The sequence below is a fragment of the Salvelinus namaycush genome, chromosome 8 (genome assembly GCF_016432855.1).
Source record: "Salvelinus namaycush isolate Seneca chromosome 8, SaNama_1.0, whole genome shotgun sequence".
In the NCBI taxonomy this organism is placed as follows: domain Eukaryota; kingdom Metazoa; phylum Chordata; class Actinopteri; order Salmoniformes; family Salmonidae; genus Salvelinus; species Salvelinus namaycush.
In genome coordinates, this window is record NC_052314.1 from 50,462,806 (window position 1) to 50,483,289 (window position 20,484).

The following is a 20,484-nucleotide window of genomic DNA, read 5'->3' on the forward strand; positions in this document are numbered from 1 at the left end:
AAGTCCCCATGTAAGCCATCGGGCTACATGCACTGCATACGCCTTCCTTTAGATGTCAGTAAGCGGGGAGAATTTGAATGGAGTGGATTGCGCAATCTGGGGCCCTATATAAGACCGTGGAACGGAAGTACAGTTCTTTTCAACGGGGCGCCTGGCGCAGCAGGGACATCACAATGGCCTCCTGCAAAGCTTTCGTTTTAGCAGTTCTATATCTCCGGTCTTGTTTTTATTCGTTATAGTTGTTAAAGACATCATAAGGTAGTTAATTTAAACCGACTTATAGCAGTTTATATCAGTTTATTGCGATTTTCCTGGATTTCTTTGTGATGCGCTTTCACGAGTTGGACACCTCTCCAGTGGGTGGCTATCGTTAGCTGCTATTTCCACATGAGAAGAGGACATCTTTCAACCAAAAGACGATTGTTCTGGAGAAAGGACACCTTGCCCAAGATTCTGATGGAAGCTCGGCAAATAGTAAGCAATCTTTATGTTGTTAATTCGTATTTATGTTGACAAATGTCAAATAATAATTCCGCCATGAATTTCGGTGCGGTCTCGCTTTAGCGCACGCTGTATGCTGAAGTAACGTTAATTTTAAAAATGTAACACAGCGATTGCATTAAGAACTAATTTGTCTTTCATTTGCTGTCCAACTTGTATTTTTTAGTCAAGTTTATGAATAGTTTTCGATTAGAATAGGTGCCTCTCCAAGATGGCGCCGGACAGATTGCTTGAAGTTTTGGCCACTAATCACATTGTATAACCACGATTTGTGCCGCTAAATATGCACATTTTCGAACAAACTCTATATGCATTGTGTAATATGATGTTATAGGACTGTCATCTGAAGAATTCTGAGAAGGTTAGTGAAAAAATTAATATATTTTGGTGGTTTATACGTTATCGCTATTTTTGGCTTGAATCAATGCTGTTGTGATGTTTGCTATTGTGGTAAGCTAATATAACGCTATATTGTGTTTTCGCTGTAAAACACTTAGAAAATCTGAAATATTGGCTGGATTCACAAGATCTGTGTCTTTCATTTGCTGTACGCTGTGTATTTTTAAGAAATGTTTTATGATGAGTAATTAGGTAATACACGATGGTCTCTGTAGTTATTCTATTCGCTTTGGTGAGAGTTGTGATGGTGGCTGCAATGGTAAACTATGATTTATACCTGAAATATGCACATTTTTCTAACAAAACATATGCTATACAATAAATATGTTATCAGACTGTCATCTGATGAAGTTGTTTCTTGGTTAGTGGCTATTTATATCTTTATTTGGTCGAATTTGTGATAGCTACTGATGCAGTAAAAAAATGGTGGAGTAAGAAAAGTGGTGTCTTTTGCTAACGTGGTTAGCTAATAGATTTACATATTGTGTCTTCCCTGTAAAACATTTTAAAAATCAGAAATGATGGCTGGATTCACAAGATGTGTATCTTTCATCTGGTGTCTTGGACTTGTGATTTAATGATATTTAGATGCTAGTATTTACTTGTGACGCTATGCTAGGCTATGCTAGTCAGCTTTTTTACTGATGGGGGTGCTCCCGGATCCGGGTTTGGGAGGAATTAGAGGTTAAACTACGTGCTAGGCACTTTTTGTTTTATTTTTTACTTATTCCAAACCTTTATCCTTACCTTAACCAGTGGGGATATATTCCTAAACTCATCCGTGAAGTTTCTTTCTGTTTTAACATCCTTAATCCTTATCTACTTCACTTCCCATTGGGTTTAACATGGTTTTTGAATGACTACCTCATCTCTGTACGCACACATATAATTATCTGTAAGGTCCCTCAGTTGAGCAGTGAATTTCAAACACAGATTCAACCACAAAGACCAGGGAGGTTTCCAATGTCTCGCAAAGAAGGGAACACCCTGTTGGTAGCAGGCATTGAATATCCATTTGAGCATGGTGAAGTGATTAATTACACTTTGGATGGTGTATCAATACACCCAGTCACTACAAAGATACAGGTATCCTTCCTAACTAAGTTGCCGGAGAGGAAGGAAACTGCTCAGGGATTTCAACATGAGGCTAATGGTGACTTTGAAACAGTTACAGAGTTTAATGCCTGTGATAGGAAAAAATTGAGGATGGATCAACACCATTGTATTTACCCCACAATACTAACCTAATTGACAGAGTGAAAAGAAGGAAGCATGTACAGAATACAAATATTCCAAAACATGCAACCTGTTTGCAACAAGGCATTATGGTAAAACTGCAAAAAATGTGGCAAAGAAAATAGCTTTATGTCCTGAATACAAAGCATTATGTTTGGAGCAAATCCAACACAACACATCACTGAGTACCACTCTTCATATTTTCAAGCATGGTGGTGGCTGCATCATGTTATGGGTATGCTTGTCATTGGCAAGGTCTAGGGAGTTTTGTAGGATAAAAAGACATGTAATAGAGCTAAGTACATGCTCTCCTAGTTACTGGTGTAAGCAGACTGAAGCAAAATCTGCACTGGAGTTGCTTACCAAGAAGACAGTGAATGTTCCTGAGTGACCAAAATACAGTTTTGACTTACATCTTCTTGAAAATCTATGGCAAGACTTGAACATTTCTGCCTAGCCATGATCCCCAACATCTTGACAGAGCTTGAATAGTTTTGTAAATAATAAGGTGCAAATATTTCACAATCCAGGTGTGCAAATCTCTTATAGACTTACCCAAGAAGACTCAATGTAATCAATGCCAAAGGTGTCTCTAACATGTATTGACTACGGAAGCTGAATAATTATGCCACAACTATATTTTAGTTATAAAATGTTTGTTAAACTTGAAAAAAAAAATTTTATGAAGTATTCCAATTTGACATTAGAGATTTTTGTGTAGATTTTTTGACATAAAATGACAATTAAATCCATTTTGATAACATGCTGTAACAATAAAAAGGTGAAGAAATCCAAGGCGCCTGAATACTTTTGCAATACACTGTATGTGTGCGTGTGTCCCTTGCATATGTACGTGCGTGTTCACGCTTGACCTTTCACTGTTAATGGGAAAGCTCTCTCCTCATGAGGAAACGAATCAATCAGGCTGAATCCCTGGCTGCCAATGAGACCAGGAAGAACTAGCCAGCTGACCTTGAGCTATAGGAAGGGACAGCAGACCCAGTCACACCCCATTGGGGGGAACAGAAATGTCCACAATCCACATCCCATTAAGTCCCATTATAAGGGTGTAGCAGAAGGTTGTATCCGTCCCAAATGTGCCCTAGTCAAAAGTAGTGCACTATAAAGGGAATAGAGTGCCATTTTGGATGCAGATAATGAGAGAGGGGATTGTTGATGCTGACGGGGCACTATTCTAGAAGATTGAAGTTGTAAATGGTGTCTGATTCTCTATTCGATGACTAATCCATGACAGTAGCAGTCCTTTATTGAAGGATCCTTCACTACTTTGAATGTACATTTGTTCATGTCTTTTTAAGTTATATAGTCACGAGGAACTGTGTCAAGAACTACCATACGTGGAGCTTTTCAACTGAAAGCCCACATCCAGTTCACCCACTTTAAGTTCCCACTGCCTGAAGATCATACTGACATTTTATTTGTTTTGCGTCTGGAGAAAAAGTGAAAAGATAGTTAACTTTCTCACTCTGTATTTATGGAGAATTCAGACAGGCAAATGGAACAGGAGCTAGCAGGAGTACTGTGTGGAAAGAGAGGTCCTTGCCCATAAACCCCTGAAGCTAAAGGGTATTTTAACAGTGTGCAGCCCGAGCCACCATCAAACCTATAATCTTGTCTATAACCCTCTGAGTCCTATCGTCCAATCGTCTCCTCCTGATTAAATTATGGATGCTGATTTCAGACTGCGGCGATTCACTAAGCCCACCAAACTGTCACTGTAACGCACACACACACGTACACACACACACACACACACTGCCTGCCTCGTCACCGGCCTGGAAGGATGAGTTATGATGTGTGTGTGTGCGTGTGCGTGCAAGCATGCGCGCGCGCGCGCGTGTGTGCGCGTGCGTGTGTGCGTGCGTGCGTGCGTGTGTGTGTGCGTGTGTTTGTGTGTGTGTGCTTGCTTCTCTGTGTATGATCTATGGATGTATCTGTACTTTTCATCAGGTGACATAAGCCACTGATTCCCCCATAGTGCTTTAAGGGGAGACAGTCAGTGTAATCAGTCAGTGGTTTCATGAATCAGAAGGCCTCAGACAGAGAGAGTATTCCCCAGTGAGACTAAAGCTCTGCTCTGTCTGAGGTTAGCCTGTTCCCTTAACTGTGCCAATATCTGACAATTAGAGTTGGCAAGACAGCACAAACAGATCTGGGATCAGGCTAGTCTGAGGTGACTCCTAATTACCCCTCTAGATCCAACGACTGGGGTTTACATAGGAGCCACTGTAAGATGTACCACTAGTGCCACCTGAAATAACTGCACTCTGTCTAGGACCATACTATGGCTTCCCCTTACATGAACCAAGCTGGATTGCATTTGAACGGTCATACAGCATACGTGTTGTCTAAGGCAGACATATATGATGTACAGATAAAGTGTGATAAAGGGAACACAGAAACACAACTCCTTCTCTCTGTTCTGTCTATGAATTCCACATGGTTCCCTGGGTTACGACATTACAACCTCCGGCCTCCTGTGTTTGTGTGGTTGCGTGGGCCACGCAGGAGGAGGCTGCCGCTATGCAACCACCACCACAGGGCTAAAACTAAGGGAGAGTTTCAGCTCACTACCACCACTCAGGAAGAAACAAAATGGTTCCCTGGTTTCCTACCGCGTTGATGTACTGTCGATTAAGATTGCGACACACTGCACACACGAAGAGAAGTTCAGGCTAGGAAGTGTACACTTACTACCAAACATGTACAATACAACACATAAATACTGGTGTAGATACTGTACATGCACATGGGAATACAGTGCCTTCAGAAAGTATTCTTACCCCTTTGCTTTTTTTACATTTTGTTGTTCCAAAGTGGGATTAAAATTGATTTAATTTGTATTTTTTGTCAACTACACAAAATACTCTGTAATGTCAAAGCGGAAGAAAAATTCGAACATTTGAAAAAATAGTGTGAAAAATTAAACACTAATATATCTTGATTCGATAAGTATTCAACCCCCCTGAGTCAATAGTTAGATGCACATTGCAAAATGCCAAACAAACTCACATTCCAAAACAAAACCACGTGTCCATGCAAGTCATTCGTTTAAAAATCCACTCATGAAGTAACACTTGTGTGTCCCAATCCTCATATTACTTTTGCATTGGTCTTCCAACAACATGCGGGAGGAAACAGCGCAATAGCCTCTCTATCTGAATAGGTTATATTCAGTAGCCTATATCCCCGGTATAGCCCCCGTCTCCCCAAAAAGCTTCGTATGCGCTCACAAATGCTCTGCTAATCACAGACTGTTTCAGAGATCAAGTTATGATGCTGCGTGTATTTCATCAAATGCTCACAGTCAATCAACTATAATAAAAAATAGAAAAATCCTAGCCCTTGCCAATGACAAGCATACCCATAACATGATGCAGCCACCACCATGTTTGAAAATATGAAGAGTGGTACTCAGTGATGTGTTGTGTTGGATTTGCTCCAAACATAATGCTTTGTATCACAGGCATTACTCTGTAACTGTTGCAAAGTCACCATTAGCCTCATGGTGAAATCCCTGAGCAGTTTCCTTCCTCTCCGGCAACTTAGTTAGGAAGGATACCTGTATCTTTGTAGTGACTGGGTGTATTGATACACCATCCAAAGTGTAATTAATTACTTCACCATGCTCAAATGGATATTCAATGCCTGCTACCAATAGGCTGTTCCATTCTTTGCGAGACATTGGAAACCTCCCTGGTCTTTGTGGTTGAATCTGTGTTTGAAATTCACTGCTCAACTGAGGGACCTTACAGATAATTATATGTGTGGGTACAGAGATGAGGTAGTCATTCAAAAACCATGTTAAACTCAATGGGAAGTGAAAGTAGATAAGGATTAAGGATGTTAAAACAGAAATAAACTTCACGGATGAGTTTAGGAATATATCCCCACTGGTTAAGGTAAGGGTAAAGGTTTGGAATAAGGTTAAAACAGAATAAAATAAAATAAAAAGTGCCTAGCATGTAGTTTAAGCCCTTTTTCTATATCCCCATCCACAACACCTACTAGATGGTAATACATGCTCACGTTTCCCTTGGTGGACTCTATTGAAGGCTTCTCCCGATGTCGAATACTGAAGTCTATCTGGTGTGATATCACTGCTGACCCACCTCCAACCTCAGCCACATCTCTCTCTCTTTGTCAGTGATGTGTTGTGTTGGATTTGCCCCAAACATATGGCTTTGCATTCAGGCCAAAAAGTGTATTCCTTTGCTGTGTTTTTTTTGCAGTATTACTTCAGTGGCTTGTCGCATACAAGATGCATGTTTTGGGATATTTTTTGTATTCTTCTTTTCACTCTGTCATTCAGATCATGATTGTGGAGTCATTACAATGTTGTTGATCCATCCTCAGTTTTCCCATCTCAGCCTTTGAACTCTGTAGCTGTTTTAAAATCACCAATGGCCTCATGGTAACATCCCTGAGCAGATTCATTCCTCTCCTGCAACTCAGTTCAGAAGGATGACTGTATCTTTGAAGTGTCTGGGTGGTTTAATACGTAATCCACAGCATAATTATTAACTTGACAATGCTTAAAGAGATATCCAATGCCTGATTTGTTATTGTTACCAATCTACCAATCACTGCCCTTCTTTATGAGGATTTCGAAAAGCTCCCTGGTCTTTGTATTCAACAACCTTCCACTTTGACATTACGGAGTATTTCGTGTAGATTGTTGACTAAAAACTGACAATGAAATCCATTTGATTCCCACTTCGTAACACAATAAAATGGTAAGAACTCCAAGGGGTGTAACGGTCGTTTTCCTCCTCGTCTGAAGAGGAGCATGGATCGGACCAAAACGCAGCGTGGGTTGAATAAATATTTGTTTATTTAAGAAAGACGAAGACGGAAAAACTCTTAAACAAACTACAAAACGGAGGACTGGTACGTGGAGGTGGCACCGGATATACCGGACCGTGAAGGAGTACAAGAGCTCTTGAGCACCGAGCCTGCCCAACCTTACCTGGTTTAACGCTCCCCGTAGCCAGGCCAGTGCGGCGAGGTGGAATAGCCCGCACTGGGCTGTGCTGGCGAACCGGGGACACCATGCGTAAGGCTGGTGCCATGTACGCCGGCCCAAGGAGACGCACTGGAGACCAGATGCGTTGAGCCGGCTTCATGGCACCCGGCTTGATGCCCAACCTAGCCCGGCCAGTGCGGCGAGGTGGAATAGCCCGCACTGGCCTAAGCACGCGTACTGGGGACACCGTGCGCTCCACCGCATAACACGGTGCCTGACCAGTACTCCACGGTAAGCACGGGGAGTTGGCTCAGGTCTCCTACCTGGCTTAGCCACACTCCCCGTGTGCCCCCCCCAATACATTTTTGGGTCTGACTCTCGGGCTTCCAACCGCGTCGCCGCGCTGCCTCCTCATACCAGCGCCTCTCTGCCTTCGCTGCCTCCAACTCTGCTTTTGGACGGCGATATTCCCCTGGGCTCAGCCCAGGGTCCCTTGCTGTCCAGAATCTCCTCCCAAGTCCATGAGTCCTGTGTCTTCTGCCGCTGCTGTCCTTTACCACTCTGCTTGGTCCTTTGGTGGTGGGTGTTTCTGTAACGGTCGTTTTCCTCCTCGTCTGAAGAGGAGCATGGATCGGACCAAAATGCAGCGTGGGTTGAATACATATTTGTTTATTTAAGAAAGACGAAGACGGAAAAACTCTTAAACAAACTACAAAACAATAAACGACGTGAACAGACCTGAACTTGTGAACATATAACATGAACGCACGAACAGGACGGCACACGAATGAAATAAACGAAACGAACGAAAACAGTCCCGTGTGGCACAAAACACTGACACAGGAACAAACACCCACCAACCAAACGTGAAATCCAGGCTGCCTAAGTATGATTCTCAATCAGGGACAACGATTGACAGCTGCCTCTGATTGAGAATCATACCAGGCCGAACACAAAACCCCAACATAGAAAAACACACATAGACAACCCACCCCAACTCACGCCCTGACCCTACTAAATAAAGATAAAGCAAAGGAAATAAAGGTCAGAACGTGACAAGGGGCCTGAATACTTTGTGAGACACACACACACACACACACACACACACACACACACACACACACACACACACACACACACACACGACACACACAGCCCGCACTCTCTGGCTCGTCTGTCCTCTCCCTCTTTCCCTGTTTCTCCATGGCAGTCTTCCTTCATTTCCATTTCTCCATTATCTTCTTCTTCCACTCTCATCCTCATGCTCTCGTTCACACTCTTTCTCCCTCGCCCATGGCTTAACTAGGGCACAAGTGGAAACTCTGATCAAAGCTCAGTGAGGAATTGCACGGCCCTGTGTGCCACTGATCCATTTCATGGATCTGGAATGGTGTCAAGTCTGTCTGCAGTGCACACTGAAATGTGAGGAAACGGTAGATGTCGAGAGCCGGATGGATGATGAATATGTGTACAACAGCTGCCGGTGGTAAGCCCCCACTTCTCTTTCTGCTGATCTGAGTATTGAACATACAGTACAATCCAATTCCAATCGGAGGAAAACATCCGCTTCGAGCCAGGGCTCATTGAACTCCATTCAGCCATTGAATGGGACTTAACTTACAGGCAGGAAAACAACTGTAAGTGACTTCATAGACGACATTGGCCATCCTGACAAGAAACCTTCCCAAGACGATAACAGAGCACTATTTGATGAGGCGTAGTGTTACACATTGGAGATCGGTGAGGGTTGTACCGAGCCACAGGCTTTCGGCGTGACCTGTTTACAAATGGCTGAATCACGGCCCTTCAACAGGCATCTATTGCCTATACGGTGTTCCGACACTGCGGAGGCGGCGGTGCTACCGACCACGGACAATCAAAGCATTAACGTTGCGTGACTGCGGAGTAAACATCTCGGGATCGTTACATTCTCCAAAGCCAGGGCCAGGGCCCGAGCTTAATGGGTATCAATCAGAGGAACGTATCACACTTTCCCTCTCTTACACACACACACATGCACACACGCGCCACACACTCCGACATATGCGCACACACACACACACACACACACACACACACACACACACACACACACACACACACACACACACACACACACACACACACACACACACACACACACACACACACACACACACACACGGTCTCCTTCTGCTTCTAATCCATCAAGAGAGAGGGAACGTTTGATCGCCCCATTACGCTGACCCGCCGAGCGCTTAACCACTGGGAAATGAGATTTTGGATTTCGGGATTCGGAAAACCAAACGACAGTCCACGCTCGGTTAAACTTTCCCCTAAACTTTTAGCGTGGTTTGGAGGGTTTGTGTCTGCATATGACGAGTCATCGTATTTCAATTCCAAACACTTGCAAGTAAATGAAACACCAAAACAAAGCTATACAGTATTCCCTGTGATAGAAAAGTTAGCAGTCATGCTAGGCCTGGGAAGTTTGTAATGGGGCCAGGGATGTGTGTGTGAAATGGATGGTCGGGTATAGAGGCGAGGCTACAACTAGGGTAGTGCATTTCCTTTGAATGTCCTGCTTATTCACTCCTGATTTCGGGAAAATCTTTCAACAGGAATTTCTGGAAACCTGGGAATTTTGGTGAAAGTTACAGGAACTGTGTATGTGTAGAATCAGATTTGCATAGAAAGGAGAGGGTTTAGACTGGCGTGAGCAAATCCAGCACTAGAGGGTGCAAGAGAAAATGACAAGAGATATTGTTTTCAACTCTGGGCTTCAAACCCACTTCCAAATAACTCACTTTGACTCTTTGCTGTTTACTGTCTTTCGAAGGGCAGATGAGGAAAATACCACTTTGTTTCAAGGGCACCAGACCCACCCTCAACCATTGATTAGTGAACATTTTGGATTGGATGTTATTGGACCTGGCCAGGGCCAAGTATTGAGCCAATTAAACCAATTAGGATCCTATTCCCTATATAGTGCACTACGTTCGACCAGGGACTGAACTGGGTGCCATTTAGGAAGCATCCTCTATCTTCTTGAAGGTCAAATTACACAGCAGTTTGGTGTATTGTTATATAGGGACTGAGGTGGCACATGTTTCAGCTGAGGGGGCCAAGCCCCCTTTCGCCTCCACGTTTAACCGGGCCTGCAAGCAGAGCTGTTTTTATCAAGACACAAATATCCTGTGCTTTTTCTTTTGGTGAATAGGCACATACAGACACAGCTTGGCTGCATTGTAACTGCGAAGCGGCCACGGTGCGCTCGCATATGGGGCTCGGACAGGACTGTTGCTTTTCTAACTGTATGAAAACATTTTAACAATGTTATCTAACTGATTGAAGATGGGAAAATATATATATGCAGAATAGTGTTAACTGCCTGTAAACAGCTTGGGGGGGGGGTGTCACGATCGTCGTATTGTGGAAGAGAGGAGGACCAAGGCGCAGCGTGATAACAATACATCTTCTTTTTATTGAAGACGAAAACGAAACGAAGAACACTGACAAACTATACAAAACAACAAACGACCGTGAAGTTTTAAAACGAAAGTGCAGACACAAGCAACTAACGTAAAGACATAGATAATCACCCACAAACTACCTAATGAATATGGCTGCCTAAATATGGTTCTCAATCAGAGACAACGATAGACAGCTGTCTCTAATTGAGAACCAATCTAGGCAACCATAGACATACATACACCTAGACTGAACACTGCCCCATAAACATACAAAAACCCCTAGACAATACAAAACACATACATCCCCCATGTCACACCCTGACCTAACTAAAATAATAAAGAAAACAAAGATAACTAAGGCCAGGGTGTGACAGGGGGTTATTTCATAGATTTAATTAATGTAATATGAGGCCTACTGATTATTTCTCACTATCTACTTGCAAGCTATTCATTGACAGCCAGTATGCTACCAGGGTCTGCACTACAACGAAGGCGACATGCCCGCTAATCAGACATGCCCATGTTCATCATCGTTCTTACAGGCGAAGTGAAATGATACAATACATTTTCTCGTGATGCATGCAGTTCAAATTATATATACAGTGCCTTCAGAAAGTATTCACACCCCTTTACTTTTTCCACATTTGGTTGTGTTACAACCTGAATTTAAAATGGATTAAATTAATATTTTTTGTCACTGGCCTACCATAATGTTAAAGTGAAATTAAAGTTTTTAAAATTGTTTACAAATTAATAAAACATTCTAAACTGAAATGTCTTGAGTCAATAAGTATTTAACCCCTTTGTTATGGCAAGCCTAAATAAGTGTCACGCCCTGACCATAGAGAGCCTTTTTATTTCTCTATTTGGTTAGGGTGTGATTAGGGTGGGCATTCTAGTTTTTCGTTTTCTATGTTGGCCTGATATGGTTCCCAATCAGAGGCATCTGTCTATCGTTGTCTCTGATTGGGGATCATATTTAGGCAGCCTTTTCCCACCTGTTGTTTGTGGGATCTTGTTTTTTTGTAGCTGCCTGTGAGCAGCCCAGAACGTCACGTTTCGTTTTCTTCTGTTTTGTTTGGTGAGATTCATATTTATTAAACATGTGGAATTCTACGCACGCTGCGCCTTGGTCCAATCATTCAAACGACCGTGACAATAAGTTCAGGTGTAAAAACTTGATTAATAAGTTTGCTTGGACTCACTTTCTGTGTGTTTAACATGATTTTTGAAAGACTTCCTCATCTCTGTACCCCACACATATAATTATCTGTAAGGTCCCTCAATCAAGAAGTACATTTCAAACACAGGTTCAACCACAAAGACCCGGGAGGTTTTCCAATACCTCGCAAATAAGGGCACCTATTGGTAGATGGGTGAAAAAAAATCAGACATTGAATAACCATTTAAGCATAGTGAAGTTATTAATTACACTTTGGATGGTGTATCAATAAACCCAGTCACTACAAAGATACAGGCGTTCTTCCCAACTCAGTTGCTGGAGAAGAAGGAAACCGCTCAGGGATTACAACATGAGGCCAAATGGTGACTTTAAAACAGTTACAGACTATAATGGCTGTGACTACAACATTGCAGTTACTCTACAACACTAACCTAATTGACAGAGTGAAAAGACGGAAGCCTGTACAGAATAAAAATATTCCAAAACATGCATTCTGTTTGCAACAAGGCACTCAAGAAATACTGCAAATAATGTGGCAAAGCAAATCACTTTTTCCTGAATACAAATAGTTATGTTGGGGCAAATCTAATACAACACATTACGGAGTACAACGCTCTATATTTTCCAAGCATAGTGGTGGCTGCATCCTGTAATGGGTATGCTTGTAACCATTAAGGACTGGGGAGTTTTTCAGAATAAAAATAAAATCCTACACGGGGAATGTCCGCGTTTTAATATTGTACTGGACAAAGACGGGAAGTGGACAAAGATGCAGGGTACTGTGCAACTCACTTTTCAGGTAGGATGCACTTTTTAAACTTAATACATTTTTTGGGCATTCACAATAATTTGTTTGATCATTGTTATCACAGTATACCATTGTTATTATTGTAGGCATATTTGTTATTCTAAACCAGGTCTTTAAATATGCAAAACGTGTTGTGTTTTATTCTGTTGAGACACTTTCGTTGGCTAAATTAAGTTAAATCTGTCTTTTTAATTGTGTGCGCTGTATTTAGTTTAAGATAGGTTATATAAGTAGGCCTGTTGTAAAATACATATAATTTGCCTATTGCTTTAGGCAATAGCCTTTCTTGTTAATTGCTGGACCTTTTGAGAAGGTTTAAACCAGTTTGCCAGTGTTTTGTTTCATTCTGAGCCATTTCCTTTGGCCAAATCAAGTTCCAACTGTAATGGGTTGCCACAATATAATATCCTGCTCGTATTTTCCCTATAAAATTGGCTTGACTTACTTTTTATAGTACCCTAATAAAGTTTAGAAACTTTTGTGAAGGTTTGGTGTGGTGTGGTTATTAACCTATTATACTGCAGGCCTATGATATGAAGGCAGTACCCACCAGCACTCCAACTGACTCTGATAGTTGAACTTGAGGTGAGGAATAATGTTTTAGTCCTACCAAAGTTACTCCTATATTCTTACAATATAATGCTTATCTTTCTAACAAAAATATTAACGAAGTAGCCACCTTCTGTACACCTATATTTGTATAGCAGATGCAGTAGGCTAGCCTCTGTGACAAGGATAAGTACATGTCTGTGTCGTAGCATGTCGCCGGCACATCTCTCTTTCTCCGGGGCTAGGCCTCAGCTTCTCATGCTTTACATGTATTTTTTGTATATTCATATCATACAGTGGACGCCTAATCCTACAGGTCTATGCATGCCATGCTCTGATGCATTTAGTGCTCAAATCTCCGACAGCTGAACCATGAGATGGTCAATTGTTGTTTGGGTAAAGTAAAAACCAATAAAACAATAGGCTATAACGTTTTGTAATTCTTCATATCAAAACACAAGGAATAGTGTTAGGCTATAGGCTGATTTTAAGGACACATGTGGCACATTTGGCCAATATCCCTCGTGCTGGCTGCGTGGGTGGATGCCCTAATGGGTTACGCACCCAATTCATATGATTTAGGGCAGGGTACTGGGCAGAGGCCGGCTAGTGGGGGACTATTTAACAGTCTGATGGCCTGCTCCAATAGAAGATGAGGATAGTGCCAACTTCCTGAAGAAGGGCCTCCGTCAAATTTAATGACAGTAAATAAATGAGTTATGGAAAAACCTGACAGGCGTTAACATGGAAAATGGAAAAAGATATGTCTGCTTGTGTCCAGTGAGCCCTAAACGATGACATTAAAGAATGCAAATACTGTACTCTGAAGCAGATAGCCTGCTGTAAAATAGTCAAACACTTACGCTATTCTGTACTGACATTTTACTCAGCAAGGGAATCTAGCCTAATCAATTCCCATGTTAAAAACATAACACATGACTTATAAGCAGGGTCAACACAACCCTTTCTCCTCCACAGCTTGATAGCTACCACAGTAAATTGGCTACGATGAATGCGCGAGATTGCTAAGTGTCTGCTTGAAGAGTGACGCGGTTGAACTGAATCCAGACATTGTTTGTTGGGCAGGTGTTCTAGATTGAAGAGAGGAAGAGGAGGGGAATTGTCATGCAGCGAAAGAGAGAGACAGAGAGAGAGAGAGAAAGAGGGAGATCTCTGCCGACGCTGGTGCCTTTTCATTGAGGGCCCCTGCTGGGACCGACCTGGGCAATACACCAGAGCCAGACTAAGCTTTCAGCCTGGCAGACTCCATACAATGCTGAGGGTTTTAACCTGGGCCTGGGGAGCCGTGTGGTGTAAGTGGTTTGTGTGTGTGTCCGTGCGTGCGAGAGCTTGCGTCTGAGAGAGTATGTATGTGTTTGTGGGTATGCGAGCGAGCGTGGATACGAGACAGTTGGAGCATGATAAAGCAAGGTTTACAGACTGACAAGGTGACTTAAGGCTCAGAGCGAGAAAATATAATTGAAAAGTAGGACTCTTTTTTTAAGTTTGAAGGAAATAAAAGTACATACATGGGGGAATATTCAAACTGGGATACTCCCTTTTAAGCTCTCCGAGTTCTCCTTTCATGTGTTCTTCTGAAACATGCATGGGAAGCGCTCCAAAGGGGGTGGAAGCATCCAGGCGTCGTTCAAGCTCCTAATACATAATGTTACAGCAGTTCCGGATGGGAATCAGAATACACCCTGGGGTCTGGAGAGCTTGCTGTCACATTCCATGAACAGTATACACCAGAAAACTACAAGTATGGTAACCCTGTGAGTACATTGGACTCTCTTCACCTTGCTGTCCCATTTAATGGATGCATATATCTCTAAACACAAGAGTACTCCATGGTAAGGTGTCCCTGTGCGGACATACCTTGCTTGCGGACGTCCTCCACGGCGAGGATGAGCTCCTCCTTGAGATCGTGGCTGTTCTTAGCGATCTGCTCGCCCTTCTCCAGGAAGTTCTGCGTGGCCTGCTCCACGGACAGGGCCAGCACGTGCGCCTTCTTGGAGCGCCCCTTCTTCTTACTGCTGGGCCCTTTGTTGCTGGTGTTCACCAGGGTGGTCACCTGACAGACGGAGAGGGAGAGGTTAGGACGGGAACGGATGCTGTTATGCAGGAAGAAGGAGACTTGGTTCTTTGTAAACGGCTCGGGTTTCTCAGCTACAACTCTTACCATCCTCACGCTCGTGATCTAGCAGAACAACAACTGTTCAGCCTAGCACATCTACGGTAAGTCAAAAGGAACAAAATAGATCCAAGAGGCTACATAGAGAAAATAACCGATGCCAAAAGGTGTGTATTAATGTTATAAAGCACTATTATACACTAACTGCTAGTTCAATGACCTGTGGGATATGTTGCTGACTGACCCCCCCCCCCCCCCCCCAATTGAAATGAAAGACAAGTCTTACAGTAATCTAAGCAGACCATAAAGGGACGAGGACACTCCAATGGCTGTCCTGGAGCTTAAAACGTTGACAGGCATCTCGTATAGTTAGATTGCATTTCATCGCCGTTCATCCGGCCTATTCACACAACTAAAAGACGTCTTCGCAAGCAGTTCAGGAGGCGAGCCATCATGAGTCATTGACAAAGCTAGAGTGTGCAGGAGATGCGACATGCCTTCAAACGGGGACTCCTGTGTCTTTGAGCAGAATGTATGTAAGGAATAGGGGGACATTAAGGACGCACACAAAAAAGCCAGTGTGTTAGAAGGGCTAACAGCTACATTTGTGGGAGTGATAAAAAGTCATATTGCCAAGTATAGAAAGTTTACTTCGAGGTAGAGTCCCAAATGTCACCCATAGTCCCTATATCTAGTGCTCTACTTTTGACCTGTTTGGAAAAACAGAAAACCTTATTGGGACAGATTCAGGCCGTACCTCTCTGTTCTTGTGAAACTGTTCGGTCAATTAGAAACACCAGACTTGGTTTTAATGGTTCCCCAACGTCAGCGGAGGTTGGTTCTCAAACTGCTACTCTACCAGTATAGCCTACTGTACATCTGTTTGGAGTGAGACACAGAGTATTGAAGAGAAAAGGCATCCTGAAGCACTAAATGAAACACGCGCCCAGCTAAAGCACTAGAGAGAGGGAGATCTCTGCCGACGCTGGTGCCTTTTCATTGAGGGCCCCTGCTGGGACCGACCTGGGCAATACACCAGAGCCAGACTAAGCTTTCAGCCTGGCAGACTCCATACAACGCTGAGGGTTTTAACATGGGCCTGGGGCGCCGTGTGGTGTGAGCGGTGTATGTGTGTGTTTGTGTGTGTGTGCGTGCGTGAGAGAGCGTGTATGTGGGTATGCGAGCGTATGTGGATACGAGACAGTTGGAGCATGATAAAGCACATTTTACAGACTGGCAAGGTGACTTGAGAGAAAATATCATTGAAAAGTAGGACTCTTTTTTAAGTTTGAAGGAAATACAAGTACATACATGGGGGAATATTCAAACTGGGATACTCCCTTTTAAGCTCTCCGAGTTCTCCTTTCATGTGTTCTTCTGAAACATGCATGGGAAGCGCTCCAAAGGGGGTGGAAGCATCCAGGCGCCGTTCAAGCTCCTAATACATAATGTTACAGCAGTCAAAAAGTCATATTGCTAAGTACAGAAAATTAACTTTGAGGTTGAGTCCCAAATGTCACCCATAGTCCCTATATCTAGCGCTCTACTTTTGACCTAGTTTGGAAAAACAGAAAACCTTATTGGGACAGATTCAGGAAGTACCTCTCTGTTCTTCAGAAACGGTGTGGTCAATTAGAAACACCAGACTTGGTTTTAATGGTTCCCCAACGTCAGCGGAGGTTGGTTCTCAAACTGCTACTCTACCAGTATAGCCTACTGTACATCTGTTTGGAGTGAGACACAGTATTGAAGAGAAAAGGCATCCTGAAGCACTAAATGAAACACGTGCCCAGCTAAAGCACTGGAGGGAACGTCCTTGTACATGTACTGCCGCCTGCTTTGCCAAAATCTGCTTGGGGGTAAATCGAGGAACAGGACTGCAAATCAAATTGGACCCTCAAGTCTGGCTCCAGGCAAGCAGGAGGAGTGCCTACAAGTCAACGCTACCACAAGTCCACTGAGAAGGGTTGTGGGGGTGTTTCTAGCTTCGTAGCTTCCGGGTTCTGCCTTTTTGTTTCGGTAATGGCCCCACGTCGCACAATTACCATGCCGAAATGGAGGCGTAATGAGCCGAGCTTCCCACACAGGGGGAGACACAAGCTAACAGCCATCCAAGCGAACAGCTGTTGGGGGTCCCTATGCGTCAGCTAGCTTCTCAGAAGCTCCGAGAGCGTAGTGGGGCTCGCTGTGGTTAAGCTGGGCCTGGCTTTGCCTCGGGACAACACGGCATACAATTCTCAGCTGCCAAATACTGGGAGTACATTGAAACACACCATTTTATGAGACATGCTTCCTGGTTGGATTCATGCACCAAAAACAAATGAGGGAAACTAGGTCACGAAACAACCTACATTTCAGCAATGAACTGAAATGAAGCCGCTGCTTTTAGTCTGCCATTGAAATGCTGAGGGTAGAGGCCCACAGGCGAGTTAACCTTTTACCAGTATGATGGGATGGAACTGGAGAAATGTATAGGTGTGGATGCAAGGACCGACCATCCATGAGATCAAAATGATTCCTTTTTCCCTTGAAGCTGGAGGCCAGTTCACTTTTTTACCAGTTTGAAGACAAAGTCTTGCAGACATAGTAACAACCAGGAATTATCAGCCTCTTCTTACTTCTAAAGTGAGAAGTTTACTGTAAGATTTTTTTTATTATTATTAGAGTATTAGAGTAATTATTAGAGTAATTTTACTCTATTAGTAACTTTTCTCTAAGTGTAAAATGACTCTAAATAGTAACTAAGACAGAAGCTACAGTATTTGACGAGCATGAGGCTACATTTAAATCACCCCGTGCGAAGCAGAGACAAGCCCACCCGAGCAAACCCGGGACTCCGAATAGCGCCTCAAGCGACATGATACATTATTGGTTCCTTGCTAATGATTCATTGAGCTCCATTAAAGGAGTCTGGGTAATTCCGTTGTCTGTTGATAAATGGAGTCAAAGCAGAACACAAATGACCCTCGTGGCGGCGTCCTGGGTCTCTCTCTGCCAGTGCTGTTGAGGCAGAGAGACGTATTCAGAGAGTTAGTTTATTATGTAGTAAGCAACATAGTGAGCAACATATTTCTGTTTCAAGTCATGCTGATTACAATGTAATACTTTATTGTTACTTGAATGTATCGTGGAGCTCTGGAGAGATGTCTCAGATGACAGCAGGACAAACACACACAGACACACACACACACACAAAACGGCAGAATGATTCAGTGTGTGACTGCAGTAGTACCCTGCCATTGTCTCCGCTTGTGGGTTACATGTTGCAGTGTAAATGATGAAAGGAACACGGTGAACTCTGGAGGGGGTACCGAACCAAAGAACGTAACATCAGTCATGCACACACACACACATGTATAACCCAGCCCCGGCTCACTTAGCAAGAGAATGACGAGCGTCAACTTGACAAATGCACAGTGAAGGTTTGTGAGGGAAGCTACAGTATGATAAGAGAACTGGTAGCATCTTAATCTGAAACTACAGATGTAGGATCATAATTCGGCCTGTCTTGTCGCGGAAAAAAGAATCCTGCAGCAACAGGATTTGACCGTTTAGTTTGTAAGGCTGCTTGATCGGTGGTTAGGCTATTAACTGGTCAAAATGAGGCGAGATGAAAAGTGGAATACTGTTTGTATAACCGTGTTTAAGTCTGGGTTTTTAGTGACTCGCGAAGCTCAACTGCATTTCCTCTGGCGCAGAATAATTCTCAGGAACAAACGAGTGATCAAATTAAGGTCCTACATCTGTATGTTCCATGCAATTGCAGGTGACTACTTGCAGTGACTACTTATCCACTCTATCAGGGGCCCCTCAAAGATAAGAAGAAGACAGATAGTGATGAAGTAATGTCTCTGCCTGTCACTGGCCAATACATCTATATGAGTTAAGAAACAATGTGAAGGTATATGGTGGCCTTTTGCTGGAGTTGTCTTACTGCTACCTTCTACATTTTGGAGGGAATGGACATAAGAACATGTGTATGTGTGTTTGTGTTCATGCTAGCGTACATGCGGGTGGATATATACCAGTGGCTCCTCAGAGTAGGAAGGGGAATTTCATAAAATTAAAAATGGTAAAACATTGAAAAAGTTATCCTTTTTAGATAAAACTATACTAAATATATTCACGTCACCAAATAATTGATTAAAACACACTGTTTTTTCAATGAAGGTCTATAGTAGCCTCAACAGCACTCTGTAGGGTAGCACCATGGTGTAGCCGGAGGACAGCTAGTTTCTGTCCTCCTCTGAGTATATTGACTTCAATACAAAACCTAAGAGACTCTTGGTTCTCACCCCCTTCCATAGACTTACACAGTAATTATGACAACTTCCAGGGAACGTCCTACAACCTATCAGAGCTCTTGCACTTTGAGATATCAGCTGATGTAAGAAGGGCTTTATAAATACATTTGGCTTGATTCTAGTACTGAAAGCATAAGCATAAGCTAGCTAGCATCGCCTGGTCACATACAGCTGATGTGTTGTTCATTGAAGTCCACAAATGAAGGGAAAAGGTGAGAGGAGGAGAGTGCATAGAATACAACGTGGCTGCAATGAAAGTGAACTGTGTTTATGAGTGATCAGGGGTGTATTCATTCCGCCGATTCTGTTGAAAAACGTTTTTTTTTGAAAAGGAAGCAAACGAAACAGGGACAACAAATACCTGAACTTGTCCTAAAGAAACTGTTGGATTAATGATCAGCTAGATGCAGGCAAGAGTGTGCAAGGCGCTATTGCATGTGTCACTGTCTGTCCATGTGTCACTGTCTGTCACCTTAAAATGTTCTCTCGGCCAGTGTGCGCCTACGTTGTAAACGTTCATTCCTAGGCTAGGTTGTAGCAACCTCATGATGGGTCAAAGGTCAATTCCATTATCAGGTAGTAGCCTAAACCTATCCATGTTACATTGAACTGGGTGAATGGAATATGAATGACAGCCATCCAATATGCTGGAATAGTAATAAGGCCGTGCTCATGAAAAAGTAGTATTGTCCTCCCTCATTATAAACGGCACTGACCGCCACTGGTGTGCACGTGTGTGTGGGTGTGTGTGGGTGTGTGCGTGTGCGCTCACGTGTCCATGTGGTGGTGTGTGTTATGCATAGAAGCAAAGACCGAGCGTGTTTAAGTGCGTCTAAAATAGGCCGTGTTTAAATGTGGATGAGGGAGGATTCATTTGTTCCAGCCTTCTTCCGTGCTGAGAATGTACTGTGGTTCGTATGAAATATACATC

The 20,484-nt window shown here is 43.2% G+C and overlaps 1 protein-coding gene across 6 annotated transcripts in view; it reads right to left on the reverse strand.

Annotated features, from left to right (window-relative positions):
- The window catches only part of LOC120052780 (catenin alpha-2-like), a 654,154-nt gene that overhangs the window by 516,118 nt on the left and 117,552 nt on the right, over positions 1-20,484 (reverse strand). For all 6 annotated transcript variants that reach the window (XM_038999899.1, XM_038999897.1, XM_038999900.1 and 3 more), the window contains exon 2: positions 14,994-15,189. In XM_038999899.1, the coding sequence (XP_038855827.1) occupies positions 14,994-15,189 (196 nt within the window). The remainder of the gene's footprint in view (positions 1-14,993; positions 15,190-20,484) is intronic.